The sequence below is a fragment of the Pteropus vampyrus genome, unplaced genomic scaffold, assembly GCF_000151845.1.
Source record: "Pteropus vampyrus isolate Shadow unplaced genomic scaffold, Pvam_2.0 Scaffold465, whole genome shotgun sequence".
Classification (NCBI taxonomy): Eukaryota; Metazoa; Chordata; class Mammalia; order Chiroptera; family Pteropodidae; genus Pteropus; species Pteropus vampyrus.
The window spans coordinates 441,575-460,207 of NW_011889246.1; the positions used below are offsets into that span (position 1 = coordinate 441,575).

General features: G+C 41.0%; 1 protein-coding gene across 6 annotated transcripts in view; it reads left to right on the forward strand.

Annotated features, from left to right (window-relative positions):
- Positions 1 to 18,633, forward strand: part of PTCH1 (patched 1) — a 69,490-nt gene that overhangs the window by 24,791 nt on the left and 26,066 nt on the right. For all 6 annotated transcript variants that reach the window (XM_023524468.1, XM_011382197.2, XM_023524469.1 and 3 more), the window contains 10 exons: positions 4,152 to 4,341; positions 7,138 to 7,207; positions 7,312 to 7,403; positions 8,755 to 8,953; positions 9,238 to 9,359; positions 10,177 to 10,324; positions 11,131 to 11,262; positions 11,675 to 11,830; positions 12,520 to 12,618; positions 13,135 to 13,260. In XM_023524468.1, the coding sequence (XP_023380236.1) occupies positions 4,152 to 4,341; positions 7,138 to 7,207; positions 7,312 to 7,403; positions 8,755 to 8,953; positions 9,238 to 9,359; positions 10,177 to 10,324; positions 11,131 to 11,262; positions 11,675 to 11,830; positions 12,520 to 12,618; positions 13,135 to 13,260 (1,334 nt within the window). The remainder of the gene's footprint in view (positions 1 to 4,151; positions 4,342 to 7,137; positions 7,208 to 7,311; positions 7,404 to 8,754; positions 8,954 to 9,237; positions 9,360 to 10,176; positions 10,325 to 11,130; positions 11,263 to 11,674; positions 11,831 to 12,519; positions 12,619 to 13,134; positions 13,261 to 18,633) is intronic.

Consider the following 18,633-nt stretch of genomic DNA (forward strand, 5'->3'; position numbering starts at 1 on the left):
AAATATTTACAGATAAGTAAATAATGAGTGTGAAAGGGCTTTGTAAGTGGAAAGCACCACACAAGTATAAAGGTGGGTTTTTTTGTCCCAGGATCCCAACATTTTTTCAGAGTCTCGTTCAAAGAATTTGGTTGTTATTTTATTGTTAAAGTTGTTGTTAGGAGAGAAAAGTATATGAGGACTTTAGAATATGATAGATATGCATGTTATTTTTACATGGATCTTGTCTTTAATTCGGATCTCACTTATTTTTGGCACATGAAAGGAAGTCTTTATAGTTATACATGTTCATCACAGAAATATTAAGAAATAGAGATAACCTCCCAAAAAGGAAGCAAATGAATATTATCTATAAATCACCATACAGCAATAAGGGCTGTTGACATGGCTGTTAGTATGCTTACATCTACATCACAAATACTGGATCTTATGGTTTATTCTGATCAGTAGTCAAAAATGACTATGCAGTATTTCATGAACATTCATTTATTTTAAAAATAATGAAGAGGAACTTCAACCTTGAAAATGGGAAATAGAAGAAAGAAAACCATTTCCTCCAGATCACACCTGCAATTTCAATCACTTGAAATGGATTCTGAGGGGCTTCCTGAGGCAATTTCAGTCACTTGAAATGGATTCTGAGGGGCTTCCTGAGAGCCAGGTTTCACACTGGTGTACAGTAAGGAAGCCAGCAAGATAAGGAACAGCTCTGGTTGTTACTCAGCTATGATTTAGGGTAGCAAGTCAGGCAAGTTCATAAAATTGCTCTGTCCAGAGGGGTTTCTTTTTCTGGTAGCTTGTTCCAGAGTGCCTTGGGTAAATACTGATATATGACCACGTGAATGCTGTGCAGTTTATGACAGGTACACCTGAGAAGGAGCTAAGTCTAGCAGTGCAACCAAGTGAATGGTGTCACCATTATGGTGTCATCAAGCACCAGCCACACTCGCCTCCTTTTTCTCCCTGCAGAAGCCAAACCTAAGGGCTTTGCAGTTGCCAGTTCCTCTGCCCGGAACACTTCCTCCAGCTCTTCCAAGTTACTTCCTTTTAGGTCTTCCCTGGCCACTCCATTTGAAGTGGCCTTCCCCAACCCCACCACCCAATAACTCATATGACATCACCATCATCATTTCCTCCATAGCACTTGTCATGCCATGAAATTATTCTGTTGGCTTGCTTGTCTGTTGCCTGTTTGCTTCACTAGCCAGTGAGACTGTTGGAGTAGAGAACAAACTGGTCTCATCCACCAATGCACCCCGGCAGGTTAGCACATAGCACACAACCCCAAATGCTCACCAGATGAATGAATTGTGTTACTACCATTTATTTGTCAATTAAAGTGAATGTCAACTAAACTTCTTTAAAATGACTGAATAGTTTTGCAAATACATTCATGTTTGGTTAAATATAAGATGAAATGTTAAAGTATGGCCACATAATATGTAAAAAATGGAATTTAACAATACTCAAAAATAGGATACAGCATATGTGGTTGAGGGAAATTTAGAATTCAGGGTCTTTCAACTCTAATTGCTTGGGCCACCTATGATAGTCTTGTCTTGGTTGAATCTGGTCACATTAGCAAAATGTTCATATTTATCACTAGAACAAAGAGATGGAAAAGCATAAGTGTTTTCAATTCCAGAGACCTGAAAATCCACACTTTCATTAAAATATGTGGGTTTACTTAAATATACATCTAAAAAGGTGACATTATGGAGCCTCTGAGTACATTTTATATCTCATAGGAAGTAGCATAATTTCTGAAAACCCCTGTGATAAAATAATTGATCTGTTATGAGGTTGGTGTCAAAGAGTGTAGTCAAAGTTCTCAGCTGCAGGAAGCTTGCATCTCATTTTTCTTGTGTACTCTCCTCCTCTGGCTCATTATCATAGTGGTTATAGTTACAGGCAGCTGCTCTGCTAAGGTGGCAGCAGCTGGGGAGTCAGGGGGAGTCTGTGGTCCTATTCTGTTGTTTTTACCTTGTTGTAATTCACCTGAAGTTTTAAGCTTCAATAAAGGTAAAAGGGAAGTGCAACTTTTCTAAGCAGAATGAGAAATCTTGTGCTAGCCAATGCTTGAGGAGGCAAGTGGAAATATAAATGATTTATAGGTGTGGGGCATTTATGTCATATAGCCAGGAAAAAAAAAAAAAAGAGGAAGAATTCTAGCCTTTTTTTTTTTTTTTTTTTTTTTTTTAATTTGAGCTTTTGTTTTGAAAAAGGCTATTTGGAGCTTTATTGGTATGCAGCTCTGTAGCTTTTCAGAAGTGACCTCTGGGCTAATAATTGGCTTTTTAGCCTCGAACAGCTTTTCCATCTCTAGAGAAGGTAGATTGAGTGTGATTCAGCTCACTTGTTAATTGGTTGAAGTAATGTATTGTGATTTCTGCCAAAAGGAGTCAGACCCTACCTGCAGGCAGTTTTAGAGGAGCATTTTGTAAATTCATTCTCCTTTGCCAGTTGTTTCCTATGTTTTCCTGTGGTCTTTCTCATACCTCAAATTGATTACAAAGTCCTCCCTAATTCCCCAAGGCATTTGTCAAAGTTTTCTGTTGGAGGGCTCTTAATACTTTATGTAACCAACTGATAATTTTCCCACTCTTCCCCAACTCCTTTACTCCCCCTCCCCTTTCCCTCTCTGCTTCTCTCTGACACCCACACAGTCTGTTCAACCTCATCTCATAAAGTTCCGAGGTGGCCTCGGCCATCTGCGTGAATCTGCACAGATGATCTTGCCAGTCTGTGAATCTGGACTAGTTTTCCTAATGAGGGCATTATTTGCTTTCTAGCCTGCCCCCTTGTTTATAAAATATGCCAAGAGAACTAAACAACCCGCCGTTCCCAGTACTTATTTACTTGCCCAAACCAAATGTTTACGTCCTTGCATACTAAACTTGATGGAAAAGGATTCCTCCTCATGGAAAAGCTGCAATGATCACTGAAGGCTCTTTCTAAATGATAGCGTAAAGTCTGCTTCTCAGAAAACATTCACTATCAATGCCTTCAGGAACTATTCAGACTCACTTATAGGCCTTGGAGTTGTGTGTGGGGAGGGGGCTCTAGGATTCTCTGTTGCTCCTCCCAGCCCCTTCCCTTCCAGCCCCTTATTCTTGACTGAATGAGATCAAAACACCCTTCAGGGCTTGACCTCACCACTCTACTCCCCTCCCCTCCCCTTCCTTCCCACCATACCTCCCAGCCAGGTTCAGCATTCTGAGCTTGGACTGTTCTAAAACCATAATTGAAATACAACCTAGGACCTGAGGAAGAAGACAAAAAAGCAGTTTGCAGCAACAACGTCACATATACCTCAAGTGCCTCCTTGCACTGGCTCCTAGCATGCCCAACTTTGGCCAGCCTATTGGAGGGCCAAGTTGGTGCTGAGGCCAGTACTGGCCTCATTAGCAGGTTCAGAATCATCTGGGCAGCTCCTGGAACACAGGCCTGCTGGCTTCTAGGTGGCTTAGAACCTGGCATCTGTGTTTTCTGAGTGCTGACCAGGTAAGTCTACTGGAACCAGGTTCCAGGGCCGGCCCATGACAGCCACTCCTGACACATTTGGTTCCTCTCCAGTAGGATTTCCCTGCGTGCATCTGTGAATCCTCTTCATCTTCTCCTGGCAAGTTTTGTGCCCAATACACATTTGTCACCTTTACTTGTTTCTTTTTCCACAAGGAGAAACATTTCCTTGTTACCTTTGCTTAGATTCTTTAGAAGAGTATAAATTGAAGCCATTTATCCTGAAATGTGCTGCAGGGGAGCGTTGTTTATACAAGTGAAAGAAATTGCAGCAGAGGTATTTGGTCTGGTCTGCAAGGAAAAGGTGTCTCAAGTTTTCCTGCCACCTCCTCCCTTTGTACATACAGTGCATTAGTTAGAAGGTGCACAAAGCACGTATGCATTAGATTGGTGCATGTAATAGGCAGGACAGTTGTTAATGGATTTAGTGAGTATTTTTTTGTGTTTATTATTGGTAAAGTTAACATTGTCGATAACAATAACACAAATGTTATTCCTCAAACATCAGTCATGTATTTTCATGGCCAGAGTGTATTTATCATGTATCCTGTGCTTCTTAGTGAGATAACAGATGGAACATGAATTTGTGGGGGGTTTGCTGTTCTAATTGAAACCTTTACGTTTGTCAGTTGGTGGACGAGTGAGTCGCGAATTAAATTATACTCGCCAGAAGATTGGAGAAGAGGCTATGTTTAATCCTCAACTCATGATTCAGACCCCGAAAGAAGAAGGTGCTAATGTCCTGACCACAGAAGCGCTCCGCCAACATCTGGACTCGGCACTCCAGGCCAGCCGGGTCCATGTTTATATGTATAACAGGTAAGGTGGTAGGAAGGGGCTGCTGGCATAGGCCCCTTTGTTTTAGTAAATAAGGTTGCCCTGGAAATATGCCTGGGGTGTTCATTTATATCATTTTTTAATGAAATGATTTTTCTAAAATCTTGGTTTGTTTCCAGAGTTTGGTAACCAACCAAATACAGTACTTTATAATGTATTTTTGGTTAGTGTCCTGCCACTATACCCAAATGAGTATGATCCTTCAAGGAGCCATTTGGGTGGCTATATACGTTTTTAGGACAGTTAGATTTTGAATTGCCTGTGGTCAACTTACAAGGAATAAGAAAAGACTAGAAAAGAAAAAGAAGTTACTTCTTACTTTGTATTCACTGAAGATATTGATAGTTGTTGGTATGTGTCACAAAGCAAATAGGGGCTTGAGCCACTATGGTGAATTGCTACTGACAGATGGAATAAGGTAGACACATATACAACTTTACAAAATATTACCAGTTAGCTTCATGGCTAATGTAATAACCCTGCAGGTATAGTAACAGCATAGGAAGAGTTGTGTAACAAAACTAACCGCGCTTTTTCTTATCTATCTGAACTGTGAGTTATTTAGGGCAGGGACGACATCTTGTTCATTTTTATACAGCATTTAGATCAGGGCAGACACTTGGAGTTCGTTGATTGCCTGACTACCTGAATTGATGATTTCAACTGGACCTCCTCCCTGAACTGTCAAAATGACTATCACTAACTCCCATTTCCAGGGGACCACTGAGTTGACATTTATATAAGTCCAGCCCACCCCAATAGGCTTTCACCACCTCTTAACTGAGTGGTTGGCCATTACGATTTATTTTCCACAGACAGAGTAAAGTAGCAATGTAGACACATAGTCAGTGGCCAGGGAGAATGAGGGAGAAAATAAAATGAAAATCTGTGCATGTCTCTGCTGTAACCACCACTTCTTGTGGTCTTAACTGGATCTGGCTGGAGGACAGGATCCTAGGGCCCAGCATGACCTGGGACCAAGTCACATATCTTTGGCATACTCTTGTTTCTTCATCCGTAAACTAAGCCATAATCATGTTTGCTCCATGACCTTCAGGAGTTTCCCAGAACAAAGGCAGATATATGTGTAAATGAAAGGGCTCTCAGAAATGTAAGGAGGTATTTTAGCACTTTTGTCAGGCAGATTTGGCTGGAGAGCACAGCACATCCTGGCTCTTACCAACACAGCCTTCCCAGTCTGTCAGGAGCGCTGTAGGGGAAGCAACCACCCAGTGCAGTTTTGCGAAGTTTGCAAGTGGGAAATGGGTGTCACAGGGCCACTGTGAGCATGTTGGATGCATTCTTAATATAATGGGAACCTACTGTGAGGGGGCTTGTCACTTACACACCTAAGGAGAAAATGTGCACATCTGTACTATGAAATTACACTCTTAAGCTGAGATGGAACCAGAGAACTTTTATGCATTGAAATGAACTTTAAAGAACATCTAGTTCAACCCATCTAATATTTCAAGTGAGAAAATGGAGAATTAGATTGATACAATTAGGCAGTGTTGGGCATTTTGTTTTTTTGTTTTTTGTTTTTTCCTTATGCACAGCCATGCTCTTCTCAAGAAGGGGGAATTAAGAATTAATTGATCAAGTGATATTAAGTTAGAAACCTACTCATGCTAGATAGCCTCTGTTGACGCTATGTAGAATTAAAATATAAAGATATAGAGGGGTGGGTGGGTAGATGGATGATGGATGGATATCTTGGGTCCTACTCTTAGGAGCCAACAGTCTGGTTAGGGAGAAGAAGAAAGATCTCAATACAGATAAGCAGGTACAAAGCCAAACACAGGCAGTCCCCACTGCAGGTGCTCCAGGTGTCATGCAGGAGATCTGACCAACTTAGTGCTCCAAAATTTTCAAGAGAAAGGAGTCATTTAATTGTACTGGCCAAAGAAAGCTTAGCAGAAAGATGCCGTTTTAGCACAATGCTAAGGGATGGGTGGGCAGGTGCACAGGAAAGAGGACAAAGTCCAAAGTGCTTTTTAGGGTGACCAGAAGAGCAGTTTGGAAGGTTTTTTTTTTCCTTCTTCTTCTTTTGGATTTCCCATCCCCACTGTCTCCAAATTTCCTTTTTTTGAATTAGACTTATCTCCCTAAAGGCATGGGTTTTATATAGCGCTCTTCTAGGGGTAACAGAACGCTATAATAATATGTAGATGATAGATAAAAGAGGTAATTATTGATCGTTATATTTAATATCATTTTGATAGGACAAGAAGGCTATAAAGTGGAAAATTGATCTACCTGGCAATGCTTTGTAGCTTCCAGAGTTAAGAGCAGGAAAGTTCATTTTGAACACTTTCTGTTAATAAGGCCATTATCTGCCAGTAAAAAAAAAAGTCGGTAATATTTCCGCACCTGAATATATGTTAATACGTTATAATCCTTACTGATTTAGTCCCCACTTATTTTGAATTTGTGACAATTCAGCTCTGAGTTATCTGCCCTGAAGTTGTTTAATGTATGTGAAAAGCAGATTAATGGTGTAAACAAGATTATTGGGAGAACACTTAAGAGAACAAGACTTCTCTAGTACTTTGATAGCATCATTTACATAAACGCCCCACATGTTAATTACAATTGAGTATTATCTATTCATTAAAGCAAGCTTGTTGGGTCTCTACTTGGCAAAAGCTCTGCTCGTTTTGACAGATACTTAAAAGTGATCAAAATTGCCATTCTTTGTATGTTCTATAGTTCTGATTTTGTGCTGATTTCCACACTTTATTACAATGAGAAATTTTTGTCTCTGCTATTTAATAGGCAGTGGAAATTAGAACATTTGTGTTACAAATCTGGAGAACTTATCACAGAAACAGGTTACATGGATCAGGTATGTTTTCCTTTTGTTCGCAAAAAAAATTCTCAGGAATTCTGAAACCATCCTAGTGGTGTGTGTTAGCCTAATGCATAGCCTCTTCTTGTTAACTTTGACAGATAATAGAATATCTTTACCCTTGTTTAATCATTACACCTTTGGACTGCTTTTGGGAAGGGGCCAAGTTACAATCGGGGACAGCATACCTACTGTAAGTGTATCATCTTATTTTCTGTTGTCTGTGATTTCTAGGCTCTAGAATGTTTCTCATGTTACTTTATCATTGTTTATTTCAGTTTTAAACAAGAAATAAAAACGTTGAAATTACATGTGTATTCTTTGAATGAATAGTTGGAAGAGATGGGACTTCAGCAGAATATTTTTTCTCTTCAAAAAAAGTTCTGTAGGCATCATTAAATTTCATTCACTTTACCAGCCTATTTATATGCAAATAAAATGCAAATGATTTTGGTGAATGTGTGATTTTTTTAGCTCTTAAAAATGTTTGCAGTTTTGCAGATTAGGCACTCAAGTAGGTTTAACTTATCTTTTAAGGAGAGAACTTATTAGTGAGTACATGTCAGAACTAAACATTTTGAGTTAAAATTCAAGATCTTCCTGCGAAGTAAAATGCTAACTTTCCTTTGGATCACATTAATGACATTTAAGGGGGAAATCTGCTATCTGAAGGCCCCTGGTAGAGGATGCTTCACAGTTTAGCAGTTGGATATTATATACACCGAACCATTTAAAGAATAATTGTTAATCAGTGTCGACATTTTCAGTTAATTATGCAAGAGTTAGTGCTTGGGTTATTGTTTCTGTCCTAGCTTGCACATATCTGCAAAAGCAATTTGCAGTGGCCATACCCTGACCTTCAGTGTACAGTTTTAGATGGGAAATAAGGGGTTTTGTGTTTTCTGGTTGGGAGATTCTGAATAATGACTTCAGCCTGGTTAAGCAGCTACAGTGTGGTTTGAACCACATAACAGGCAGCCAAAAGCCTTTCTGGTCTGTCAACAGCACAAATTCAAAAGTGAGTGTGGGGGGAAGTGGCCTTGATGGCGGTGATGGCAGAGGCAGCAGGGGGCTTACGGGGTTGACTGCCAGGCTGTCAGGGAGAGCTCATAAGTATGGGATTATTGCAGGTAATGGAGATCAAATATTTTGATTGACGACATAGACAAAGCATTTATTAGGCTGGCAAGTGCTAATTTGACATTGTGTACCCCCACCCCCCTTTTTTGGTCTTAATTTTGAATCTCGGTCTTCTGCTTACCAGCCACTAACTAATTTTGTTTTTAGGTATTAAAAACGATATATCAGCAAGTAAAGATTCTTTGTGCCTTCGTTCATTTATCAGTTCTCTGCTTGCCATCTTCATTCATGAGTTATTTTCCTGACTTGAAAGGAGCATTTTTTATGCCAGGGTCCTAGAATGGCAGCATTACTAAAAAGCCTCGTGTAATCGGATGCAGTATATGCAATACATGTAGTCTTGTTATTTCACTAAGGGTTTAGAAGCCTCTTTTCATTGTCTTGCCTCCTAATTTCTTTCACAGAGGTAAGCCTCCTTTGCAGTGGACAAACTTTGACCCTTTGGAATTCCTAGAAGAGTTAAAGAAAATAAACTATCAAGTGGACAGCTGGGAGGAAATGCTGAATAAGGCAGAAGTTGGTCATGGTTACATGGACCGGCCCTGCCTCAATCCGGCTGATCCAGACTGCCCCGCCACAGCCCCCAATAAAAATGCAACCAAAGTGAGTACATTCTTCTCCAGATGGGCAGAGAGAAAAATGTGATGTTTCCCCTCATTTTTTGTTTTATTATTTTCATTTGTAAGATTTCATTCTCAGTGACTTTTTTATGGAACTAAGTTTGTTTATAGAGTGAAATTTTGCTGTAAGATTTGCCATACGCCTCTCATTAGCCTTGTTTTTAATGCTCTCTCTGAAACAAACAAGCCCTGAATGCACTGGATTTTAACAAGGCATGTGACCTGCCTGCTAATTCTCGTAATTATGTGGCTGTCTTTCTATTTTAGCCTCTTGATATGGCCCTTGTTTTGAATGGCGGATGTCATGGGTTATCCAGGAAGTATATGCACTGGCAGGAGGAGCTGATTGTGGGTGGCACGGTCAAGAACAGCACTGGGAAGCTTGTCAGGTAATCTAACACATAGAGGAAAATCTAAGCCATCTCATTTTTATCCTGTTCTGAGAACCCACTTCCCTTCTGACATATGCAGGTGTATTTGTATTAATACTTAAATGTTATCCTCGCTAGCCGTCCGCTGTAATAGAATATTAGGAAATGTTAGCAAACCAGACCAGCTCAAAAGGCACCTTGTGGGTAATTTTTTGAGAGCAGATTTGTCATTGTCATCCAGACTATAGTTAATGACCATAGGGTTTTTTAGATCTGCCCGTTATGTAGAAAGTCAGGGCAAGTGTAAAACAGGCAAGAGACGCTGGTCATAGCATATAGAGTTAAATGATATGAGCTAAACTTCATCTTAGCCTGTAAAAGAAAAGACCAACAAATGACAGCTAACCAAAGATTATCCTCTGTGCACTTGTGGACTCTGCTCCGGCAAGTGTCAGGCACACTGTCTGAGGTTTCTCCCATGGGAGAGTCCTCGTCTGGGATTTCTGCACAAGTGAGTGTGCAGGGGTGAGCCAGCATATCTGGTCAAGCTATCTACTCCTCTACTCTTCCTGTTTCACTGAATAGAAACTGAGAAAGGAAATTGCTTATTAATTTAATTTTGGGGTCTATCTGTAAAAGGTTTGTAAGGTTACACCTTTAATATGGTACATCAATCTGTTACATAAAATAACCATTCAGGTCCCATTTTAATGGAAACATGTGCTCATGTGGAAGGATAGAATGACTGCAGGTGAGTTGGGGGTGCTCTTGGGGATTTTACACAGTGAGAGCTGCTTCCTGGGGGTGCTAATCTATGCCTTCTCTCCCGCTGCAGTGCCCATGCCTTACAGACCATGTTTCAGTTAATGACTCCCAAGCAGATGTACGAACACTTCAAGGGGTACGAGTATGTTTCGCATATCAACTGGAACGAGGATAAGGCAGCAGCCATCCTAGAGGCTTGGCAGAGGACATACGTGGAGGTAAATCGCCAGCGTTCTGATGCCCACGTTTGAATCTGGGTACAGGATTAGTAAATAAATATTTCATTTGCATGACACTTTAAAACTTGTTTAAATTAAAATTTATTTTCAAAACAGTTTGTAATTCTGGGAACTTAGTGGGATGAAAACTTTTTTCCCTTTCTTTGATATTGAAAATCTTAATATCTGGGTGAAGCTAATTCTGATTGGGGTGCCCAGGAACAATTTGAGTAACCAGTTCTGAACTCCAGAACTAAGGCATAACAGTGTTTTAAAAAACGCTCAGCAAGAAAAGGTGTCTGGAAAACATTAGCAAGGCATAGAATCTGTTCACAGCTGCAGTCCCCTTGGTTAGGTCATGTGACAGGAGCTGGCCTTTGTTTCCCAAGCAGTGACCTCTACGGAGCTGCATACGACCTTTTAAAAGTGGCCAGCAAATGAAGGGGGGAGGAGTGCCCGTAAGAATGAGTTGTTTTGGATTACGGGCAACTGATGGGACTGAAAATCAGTTGTAGAGTGATGGTGAGGGGAATAGCAGTCTTCTACATAAAGTAAATAAAGCACTGGCAGTGAACTTCAGTGACACCAGCTCACCTCAGCACCACATTCTTACTTGATTAGTGGTCACCTTCACTGTCCCAGGCCCAGGGTCATTTAATGTGCATCCAAGTTCGAACTTGAATCATGTAGAACTCTTTATAATGAATCAGAAAAAGAAATGGTGGGTAAGTGGAGGAGACATGTGCTGTTGAAGCTCATTGAAGCTTTAATTCCATTTGGGACTCATTTTTATGTTGTGACCACAGGTGGTTCATCAAAGCGTCGCCCAGAATTCCACTCAGAAGGTGCTTTCCTTTACCACGACGACCCTGGACGACATCCTCAAATCCTTCTCAGATGTCAGTGTCATCCGAGTGGCCAGTGGCTACTTACTGATGGTAAAAATCAGTTCAGTTCTCCTAGGAGTTTGGGTTTATTTTGGTTTTTGGTTTTTACCTTTCCATGACGGCTCCTGCTTTTTAACTGCTCTTAACACACATGTGCATCTAAGAGAGAGCTCCTCCCTTCATAACAGTTTGAAAAGTGGTCGTGTAAAGCATTTTTTCTCATTTGCAGTTTGCCCGTCTTTGACTTGTATCATTTCATGTGATGTCTGTAATGTAAATTTTTGTCGTTGGGTTTCATAAGTTCTACGTTTTGATATGGGGTGATGGGTGGGGGAAAACATTAGAATCCTTACACATTCTAATGTTTGGCTTTTGTTTTGTGTCTTCCCCCTTCCCCTTCTCTCCCCTCCTCCCATTCCCCTTTATCTCCTCCCCACCCCCACCCCAATGGTTCTGCTTGCAGCTTGCCTATGCCTGTTTAACCATGCTGCGCTGGGACTGCTCCAAGTCCCAGGGTGCCGTGGGGCTGGCTGGCGTCCTGTTGGTTGCACTGTCAGTGGCTGCAGGATTGGGCCTGTGCTCATTGATCGGGATTTCCTTTAACGCTGCAACAACTCAGGTACTAAAGGAGCCATCCATCTGCTTTGTTGACCAATACCCCTCCCCGGGCTCTGGCCTCCTATATGGCCTCCTGTGTGTCCGTGTCACCTAAAGGGTCTTCCAGCCTTTTCCACTAGGATGCCACATTTCTCAAGGGAGTTGTGCCTCTAAATGGACTGCTCCCGGTTGGCCGTGGGCAGAAGATCTGAATGTGCTTGTTGCTTCACTTATCAGTGGAATTTAGATGATTTATTAAAGCAGTGGTTCTCGAACTTTAGTGTGTGTTAGTTAGAATCACCTGGAGGGCTTGTGAAAACTCGGATTGCTGGGCCCCACCCCCAGAGATTCTAATTCATTTGGCCTGGGATGGGGTTGGAAAATTTGCATTTCTAACCAATTCCCAATGATGCTGATCATGCTCTGAGAATCACTGCTTTATGTGAGTTATATTTCTTCTCATTTACTAGCTTAAAAAAAAATTTGTATGTGAGGCTTAGAAATAGAAATGTACAATATCTACTGCGAGCTAAAACTGCTAGACTTTAGGGATTTAACTATCAGATAAAAAACTTGATTTTTCACCATGAATTAATGTAAGCTGTCCTTGGGTAGCCACTGGGGACACTGGTGGCAATGCTTTAAATAGCATTAGAATGATCAGAATTAGACCTCACATGTCTAATCTACTGTCCTTTGTTTTCACTTTAGGTTTTGCCATTTCTTGCTCTTGGTGTTGGTGTGGATGATGTTTTCCTTCTGGCACATGCATTTAGTGAAACAGGACAGAATAAAAGGATCCCTTTTGAGGTAATAGAAAAAAACAAAAGAAAAAAGGTTTGGGGACAGCCTAAGTCCCCTCTGTTCTTAAATATTTGTCTTTTCATTTTTCTCAATCTGGCCTCAAAGTAGTTTCATCCCAAGTCAGACGACGGGTTACTGGCTGTAAATGAGTGAACTAAGTTAGAAGAAGCTCAGGAAATACATTCCAAACTATACTTTTGTTTCTCTAGGGGTTTTTTTTATCACTTGGTGCCCATCTCCTTTTAAATCGTATTAAAAATTTACTTAAATCATTATCTTGCAGTTTGTGTTTTGGATAGTAATAACTACAAACAACATGTGACTGTGTAGACAGTACTGAAAACATTTTCAGTGCCGGTGTTAGGGAGAAAGGCAGAGATATATATCCCTTTCATATTCCCTAATGTCAGTGCTTTAGACTATCAGTTGTCTTATTTTGCTGAGATTTAAATTGTTCATAGTCTGTGCTCTGAGGAAACCCTTCCCTGTGCAGCTCTCAGCACTGTGGTTTCTTGTCCTCAGGACAGGACCGGGGAGTGCCTGAAGCGCACAGGAGCCAGCGTGGCCCTCACATCCATCAGCAACGTCACAGCCTTCTTTATGGCCGCATTGATCCCGATTCCCGCTCTGCGGGCCTTTTCCCTCCAGGTGAGTTTACAGTGATTAAATCTGTGTGAGCACTGCAGTGACACTGAGCATCTCCACCATTGCCATGAAGTGAAGTAACATGCCAGCATTTTGGACTCTCTTTATGGCCAGATGTTTCTTTAAACGATAAATCTGACATTCCCTCTAAAAAAAAATTTTAGGGTCCTTTCCTTCCTAAAATGCCCATGTTCTGGGTATCCTCAAGCTATGGTCCCTTAGGGCAATGGCCCCCAACCTTTTTGGCACCAGGGACTAGTGCTCCTTTGAAAATCTAATGCCTGATGATCTGAGGCGGTGATGCTAGCACTGGGGAGTGGCTGCAAATACATATGAAGCTTTGCTCACGTACCAGCCACTCACCTGCTGTGCAGCCAGGTTCCTCCTAACAGGCCACTAAGCGGTACCAATCTGCACCAGTCTGCGGCTCAGGGGTTGGGGACCCCTGCCTTAGGAAGTTACCCTTTCCTTTTAGTTAAACTAAAATGGTACCAGGGCTGCTCCATGTGGGATACCAGTAGGCCCCTACTCCAGATAGGCAGGAGTCCTCTGGATTCATGCACGGTACAGCCCACTTCCTGGCCGTTTCTACCTCTAAACCGCTATATTAGTTTCTGTGCTTACTCCCCAAGCATGCCAACTTCTCTCCTGATTTCCTTGAAGCAGCCCTAACACAAAGCAGCTATATAGAGCAGACTTCATTGACAATGAAGAGAAGGTTGCATTAGCTCAGGCTGGGTGACAACTTAAAACTGAGCATTAGACACCACTGTGTGAGAATGTGTTGGCTGTTCTCTGCCTGCAAGAGGGTTCATTGAGGGGCCTTGCCACCTCCTTTCCTTAGTTAGCTTCCACAGACTCTTGTCCCCTCTTCTCTTTTCTTTTGGTCCCTGACTCCCCTCACAGGCTGCACAAGAAAACTCAAAATTCCTTTTCATTCTTTATGCAGAGCAATTTGGCTCCCACATTGTACTACTCTCTCTTTCCAAACGAGGCCCTTTCACACTTAGAGGCCATCAAGATATTTTTTTAAACAAAGAGCCAGCTTACGTACATTGAAGGATGGAGAGTTTTCTAGACTGGGGCTGCAGCTGTGGTCTGTTGGTGCTCGGTCTACAGAACTTGGCATTGCTCTGCAGCCGTTGGAAACTCACAGGAATCCTGACGTTCATCAGTTCAGCAGATAAGGACAGCGACTTGACCACTTTTTGGTCTTTGAAGCCCGAAGTGGTCTTAGGGTTTTGATATCTCAAGGATATTATTGAAATTTTGTGAATTAAATTCAAATTGTAAAGCTTCCACTAATTTCCAAGAAAGATTAAAGGAGCAGCGGCTTTTCCTTTATTTATTTATTTTTCTTTTACAGTATGATTGTAATTTATAAGATGGTCAGGTTTTTAAAGGAAACTACTTTCGATGTCACTTTTAAAATTGTCACTACACCCAGCTTATTCATAGTGCTTTATTCTCTTTAATCACTGAAAGGTTCTAAGGATTGTGACCAGGAAGAGAAACTGCCAAATCATAAATTAAGTTTCTGTTTATATTTTTGTCAACATGCTTAGCTCTTTTTTAATCTTCATATTTGAATTGCATTTCACTCATTACTGATAAAGACCTAATCAACTAATGAGCCTACTGTGTTGGGACACTAGCTTTATTTAATATTAAGTGTTAGATGTAACATGAAAAGAGGTTTTTGTACCAATCACTATGGCTACCAGCTTCCAAAAGAAAAAATGCTTTAAAAAATAAAAAAAGTTTATTATAAATACACGTAATACTATAAATAGAAATAGTAAGTGAATAAATTGATAATGTTACATCTGAAATGGACAGAGGCTCAGGAAAATGAAAATATATCTAATTGCTTACTAACATGGAAGATAAGTAAAAGATGCTTGCTGAATTATTGGTACCACTGAAGCTGTAGAATGCCTTTTTTCACAGGCATGCATCTGCGCAGCTCCCTTTGATACCTGTTCTTGTTTCATATGCAGCAGATTCTGGAATTGTTCTAGAGTCTTTTAGCAGTGGGACCCTGTCCTCCCGCCTCTCTCCTTCCTGCTCGCCTTTTCCTTCACTGTTCTTTATCTGCTCTGCCTCACACTCCTTCTTTTCTTCTTGTTCTCTCTCATTTTCTCTCGTCCTCTCTCAGTACACACTGATGATTCATCAAGGCATAGTCTCCTTTAATGGTATCCTATGGTGTGGTGGTCTGAAACGCTACATGAGTTTTCCTTACGTCTTTTAGAAAATCCAGTACGCTAAGTTCTTCCAAGGTAAGCACTGAGATGAAATGAGTACTGTGGGTTTTGCATTTCTGTTCCAAGGCTCTGGAGTATCACTTTTGAAAACTGCATCTACAGCTTCCAGGAGTCCTCGTTTATTAAAGAATGGGGCTTCTCGTGACACTGGCTTATTCTCTGTCAAACAAACAAACACATACCCTTTCCCCCCTACTGCCCGGAAAAGAAGAAACCATAGGAAAAAAAAGAATGTTCCATGAGTTTTGCAGTAGTCATCAGAAATTTTGACACTGATTCCCTTTTAAATGTATTGACATTTGAAATTGACCATTATGTAACTGCTCTTTTCCTTTAATGAATTGTGTTAAGTTGTGACTCTTTGTATTCATTTGTGTTTCTTTAGTCAGGATAGTACAGATTAAGCATCAAAATGCAGAGACCTAAAGTGGCTCTATCCAATAGTAAACCTCTGTTAACTTAGGAATTTTCCCTGTTTTGTAGCCTAACTAAAATATATAGAAATTTTTTCCAATTTTGTAGCCTAACTAAAATATATAGAATTTTTTTCCCCAAAGAAACTGCCTCACAGCTCCTTGTCAGTCTCTATCCATCTATCCAAATGCCACCTCTATCCCAGAAAGCAGTGGCACCGGCTGTAATTCTTTGGGAACCGGTGCCCTACACTGGGGCTCTGCTGGTAACTGAATGGTGTTTGTTCTTCAATGGAACTCCAGGAACAGAATGCCTTATTGTTCCAAGTGGTCAGAGGGTTTAGATGAGGGCCCCCCTAGGCAAGGCCAGCTTGTCTCGGTGCTCTGCAAGTGTCTCAGTGGGGCCACCATAGATGCTTTGCAGGGAATGGGACATTTCCTTTAAGCACAGCAATTAGAGTTGATTGACAGCTCATGATCCTCCCCAACATCTTTTCAGATTTACTTACAATTTCTTAAACTCCTGTTTGTTCTAGTGGTGACACTTCTTTATTGAAAATTCCTTTTTGTTTGTTTTTACTGTTTTGGTGCATTTTAGGGGATATTGAGGTTCTGTTATTTTCATTCTCCATGTGCATATAATAAGGCATTTGACAGTGAGTTTAGATGGGGTACTGCTTTGGGTTTCTTCTCTCATTGCTCCATTTCCACCAAGAGACAGAGCCCTTCAGACTTCATTGTTGAATGAGGTCTGTATCAGATACTTGCCCCCGCCCCTATGGAAAGTATCAGTGTCATTCTGGGCCGTGTGTGTGCACATGTGTGGCTTGTCTTTTCACAGTCTCTGCCATCATCCTTAAGAACTTTAGTTCAAACAGAGATACTCAGAGTTTCTTGTCTGCATTGCACTCCTGAATTCTAAATGTGACTGTAGTAAGGAGAAAAGCCGAAAAGATTCCACCCATAGGATTAAGTTTTCCTGGAAAATCCTTGAGAATCAGACCCATTCTTCCCAACATCCCTACTGTTTGCTTGATCAGGAGTCTTAACCCCGCCGGTGGCCCTCCCATCCGGGGGTGCGCAGATTTAACAGGTCTCAGTTGGACTGAGAGCTTAGGCATCAAGCCTGCTGTCTGAGTCTGATGTATGGGTAACCTCCAGCAGGTGGCCTTCCTCTGCTTCATCAGGTCTTTATTAGGTGATAGCATCAAAAGCAATGCTAGTATCTGCCTCCTGGTTGCTGTAAGAATCGAGTAAATCACGTATAACTACCTGATCTCCTATGGCTCCTCCTTTCTCCTTTCTTTTCTCAGAGTAGAGTTTTAAACCCAGCATTGCTGAATGGCTTGTGCCAGGTGACACTGCCTTTCAGATTCTCTCCACATGGCGCATCCTTCCTCTCCTGTCCTGCCAGAGTCTTTTTTGTACATCTCCCTGAGAAATCCTCCTTGACCATGCTCCTCAACCCCCATCCACCCTACATGTACCCCCGCCTGCATGCTCTCTCCCTTTTCTGAGCCACTGTGTAACACTGTGCTTGCTTTTATTACATTTATCAGCCTGAAATGTAATTTGTTTATTAGATGTGGCTATGTCAGTCTTTGAGAGCAAGATTTTGTCTTATTTTATCATTGTATCTCCAATAACCAGCACAGTGCCCTGGCTTTTCTTTTTAAAGTATTTGTCTCTTAGATAAATCTTCTAGTCAAAATAGCAATTTGCTTATTAATGTAAGCATATGGGGCAGGTTTTTAAAGTACCGAGTGGCAAGTGAATACATTCGTATATTGGAATTGGTGAGAAATTTCATGGCAGACTTCTTAAGAAGAGAGGGGTCAGGCCATATTTTGAAGGAACCTCTTGGTTATTTTTTGGCATTGTTAGACTTGACAGGGAATTAATTATCGAAAGTCATCTCTCCAGAACTCGGGTTTGCACCTTGAGGATAAGTTCAGTTACTATACAAATCCCTTTGTGAAGTTGTCCTCTGATTTTGTTAGGTGTCAGTTATAATCAAGTTTTCTTCTCTCGCCCTGAGATAAGTGCCCTAGTTTGTGAACATTTTAGAACTAAGCAGTTCTTTGAAAAACTTCACGAGAGGTTATAATTTTCAAAAAAAATTTGTGATGATTTCCTGGTTGCTTAGCATTCCACTTGCATTTTTTTATTGTGCTGCTTCTCTCCATGCCTTTCAACTGTCCTCTACTCACTTTCCCTGTTAACAGCCCAATTGTGTAATTTTTACTAGGTCAGCAGGAGATTTGCCAAAGCACTACAGAATCTACCCCGTGTTTATTCTAGGTTATGGAGTGACTTTTGAATCTGTACTTATTTATTCTGCATACTATAATCACACACAGGAATTTCTTTCCGCTTAACTCTCCTTGACCTTTTATGTTACTGTGCTCACACACCCCACAGGCCGCTCCAGAGGCTATTTGGAATGTGCCTATTAAAAACCTCAAGGGACGTATTTGAAATTTTATTTCATGTTTTAAAGGTGACATTTTGATCTACTCGATCTACTTTACATATAATTTTCTTAAGTGTAAGATTAGGGCTGCATGAACTCTTAGAAATGTTCTGAGAGGGAAATGTTCCTTTTTGATTTAAATTAAAACATCTCAAGTATCTTCTCTGTCCTGCCTTGCCATCTTTGGTTAGGTTACTAGCAAGATGCTAGTTTAGTTCCTGTA